We start from the raw sequence: 3,598 nt of genomic DNA, 5'->3' as shown, positions 1-3,598 counted from the left end.
CTTCTATCATCCTAACTGGGAGACTTGCATCCCAGGGCAAGCATATTTTACTGTACTGGATACCAAGTCATGTCGGATTGGCAGGGAACGAGAAGGAGGACCGGGCGGCCAACCTTGCATGGACCTTGCCCAACATCACTTTGAACATGGCGCCGAGTTGGGCCACAACTCGGCGAACGCTCAACACCGCCACAGCCAATCTCACCCGCAACCATCACCAAGACCTCATAAACCAAGGATCCAGCTCAGCCTCCTGGTATAGGACCGCTACCAACTACCAGCTTCTCAACGTTCCATCTTCCACCCTGAACGCCATAGTAACCCGGATGCGCCGCCTTCGCCTCGGATTTCCAACACTCACTGAAATCAGCAATAGAGAACCTGACCCCTGCCCTCTCTACCTCGACCCGCAACAGGACCCTCTGATTCTAACTCTTGCTGTGCCTAACTACTCCTGTCATTCGCCTCAAGAAGAACACACGGAAGCTCAGTTATAGCAAAGTAGATCAGAAATTAGGTCAGAGTATTTTTTTATAACAGACTGCCAGAAAAAAAAATGTAATGAAAGTGTTTTATTACATCCGCTTTCAGGCGTATTGAAAATGAGGGCAAAGTAATTTGTCCGTCATTCTTGATTTCGCAAACTCGCACTCCTTTCATTCTTGCCTTCACCTACCCAAAAAAATTGCTAACAAAGTCTTTGATTAGATACTGTAGTTTTCGGCGTTGAGAGTAAGGAAAAGTAAGTCTAAGTCACTCTCCCTTCTCTCCTGAAAAAAAATCATTGCAATTGTCTGTGTTAATGTACCCATCCCTTCTAGTCGTGTTCATTTAGACCTTTCCCTTAATTTCAACCACCGAAGTACAAATTATATTTTGCTTATCGTTTTATTCATTTAATTATCTTGCTAAATCCTATAAAACTATGACTTTTATTGAAAACTGAACCCTCGGTGTGAAGACAAATTGTGAGAGGGAACATCGGCGTGAAGACAAAACAAGAGCGTGAGGGAACTGAGAGCGTGAAGACAAAACTGGAGCACATGTTAACTGACTGCTTGAAGACAGAACAGGAGGAGGAGGGAACTGGCGGCGTGAAGACAAAACAAGAATGAGGGAAGTGACGGCGTGAAGACAAAACAAGAGCATGAGGGAAGTGACGCCATGAAAACAAAACAAGAGAATGAGGGAAGTGACGGCATGAAGACAAAACAAGAGCATGAGGGAAGTGACGGCATGAAAACAAAACAAGAGAATGAGGGAAGTGACGGCATGAAGACAAAACAATAGAATGAGGGAAGTGACGGCATGAAGACAAAACAAGAGAATGAGGAAAGTGACGGCGTGAAGACAAAACAATAGAATGGGGAAGTGACGGCGTGAAGACAAAACAAGAGCATGAGGGAAGTTACGGCATGAAGCCAAACCAGAGAATGAGGGAAGTGACGGCATGAAGACAAAACAAGAAAATGAGGGAAGTGACGACATGAAGACTAAACAAGAGAATGAGGGAAGTGACGGCATGAAAACAAAACAAGAGAATGAGGGAAGTGACGGCATGAAGACAAAACAATAGAATGAGGAAAGTGACGGCATGAAGACTAAACAAGAGAATGAGGGAAGTGACGGCATGAAGACTAAACAAGAGAATGAGGGAAGTGACGGCATGAAGACAAAACAATAGAATGAGGAAAGTGACGGCATGAAGACAAAACAATAGAATGAGGAAAGTGACGGCATGAAGACAAAACAAGAGAATGAGGGAAGTGACGGCATGAAGACAAAACAAGAGAATGAGGGAAGTGACGGCATGAAGACAAAACAAGAGAATGAGGGAAGTGACGGCATGAAGACAAAACAAGAGAATGGGGGAAGTGACGGCATGAAGACTAAACAAGAGAATGGGGGAAGTGACGGCATGAAGACAAAACAAGAGAATGAGGGAAGTGACGGCATGAAGGCAAAACAAGAGAATGAGGGAAGTGACGGCATGAAGACAAAACAAGAGAATGAGGGAAGTGACGGCATGAAGGCAAAACAAGAGAATGAGGGAAGTGACGGCATGAAGGCAAAACAAGAGAATGAGGGAAGTGACCGCATGAAGGCAAAACAAGAGAATGGGGGAAGTGACGGCATGAAGACAAAACAAGAGAATGGGGGAAGTGACGGCATGAAGACAAAACAAGAGAATGGGGGAAGTGACGGCATGAAGACAAAACAAGAGAATGAGGGAAGTGACGGCATGAAGACAAAACAAGAGAATGAGGGAAGTGACGGCATGAAGGCAAAACAAGAGAATGAGGGAAGTGACGGCATGAAGGCAAAACAAGAGAATGAGGGAAGTGACGGCATGAAGGCAAAACAAGAGCAAACAAGAGAATGAGAATGAGAGAAGCGAAGACAAGAGGATGAAGAAACTGAGGAAGTGAAGACAAACCAAGAGCATGACGGCGTGAAGGCAAAAGAATGAAGGAGCTGACGGCGTGAAGACAAAACAAAAGAATGAAGGAACTGATGGCGTGAGGACAAAACAAGAGAATGAAGGAACTAACGACGTGAAGACAAGAATATGAAGGAACTGATGGCGTGAAGACAGAAGAATGAAGGAACTGATGGCTTGAGGACAAAACAAGAGAATGAAGGAACTAACGGCGTGAAGACAAGAATATGAAGGAACTAACGGCGTGAAGACAAGAATATGAAGGAACTGATGGCGTGAAGACAGAACAAGAGCATTAGGGAACTGACGGCGTGAAGACAAAAGAAGAGAATAAAGGAACTAACGGCGTGAAGACAAAACAAGAGCATGCCGGCGTGAAGACAAGAAAATGAAGGAACTGAAGGCGTAAAGACAAACCAAGAGCATGACGGCGTGAAGACAGGAGTATGAAGGATCTCACGGTGTGAAGACAAAACAAGAGCATGATGGCGTGAAGACAAGAAAATGAAGGAACTGAAGGCGTAAAGACAAAACAAGAGCATGCCGGCGTGAAGAAAAGAGAATGAAGGATCTCACGGCGTGAAGACAAACCAAGAGCATGACGGCGTGAAGACAGGAGTATGAAGGAACTGACGGCGTGAAGACAAGAGAATGAAGGAACTGACGGCGTGAAGACAAGAATATGAAGGAACTGATGGCGTGAAGACAAAACAGGAGCATGAAGGAACTAACAGCGTGAAGACAAGAGAATGAAGGAACTGAAGGCGTGAAGACACAACAAGAGCATTAGGGAACTGACGGCGTGAAGACAAAAGAGAATAAAGGAACTAACGGCGTGAAGACAAAACAGGGGCATGAAGGAACTGACGGCGTGAAGACAAAACAAGAGCATGCCGGCGTGAAGACAAGAGAATGAAGGAACTCACGGCATGAAGACGAAACAAGAGCATGCCGGCGTGAAGACAAGAGAATGAAGGAACTCACGGTGTGAAGACAAAACAAGAGCATGATGGCGTGAAGACAAGAAAATGAAGGAACTGAAAGCGTGAAGACAAACCAAGAGCATGACGGCGTGAAGACAGGAGTATGAAGAAGCTGACGGCGTGAAGACAAACCAAGAGCATGACGGCGTGAAGACAGGAGTATGAAGGAACTAAC

The 3,598-nt window shown here is 45.2% G+C and overlaps 1 protein-coding gene across 1 annotated transcript; it reads left to right on the top strand.

Annotated features, from left to right (window-relative positions):
• Positions 1-1,738: 1,738 nt before the first annotated feature.
• LOC126998166 (S-antigen protein-like) lies at positions 1,739-2,383 on the top strand. Its single transcript, XM_050859609.1, has one exon. It carries the CDS (start codon positions 1,739-1,741, stop codon positions 2,381-2,383), a length of 645 nt encoding a protein of 214 aa, XP_050715566.1.
• The last annotated feature ends 1,215 nt before the right edge of the window (positions 2,384-3,598 follow it).

Source organism: Eriocheir sinensis, chromosome 2 (genome assembly GCF_024679095.1).
Source record: "Eriocheir sinensis breed Jianghai 21 chromosome 2, ASM2467909v1, whole genome shotgun sequence".
In the NCBI taxonomy this organism is placed as follows: domain Eukaryota; kingdom Metazoa; phylum Arthropoda; class Malacostraca; order Decapoda; family Varunidae; genus Eriocheir; species Eriocheir sinensis.
This window is presented reverse-complemented; position numbering and strand designations above follow the sequence as displayed.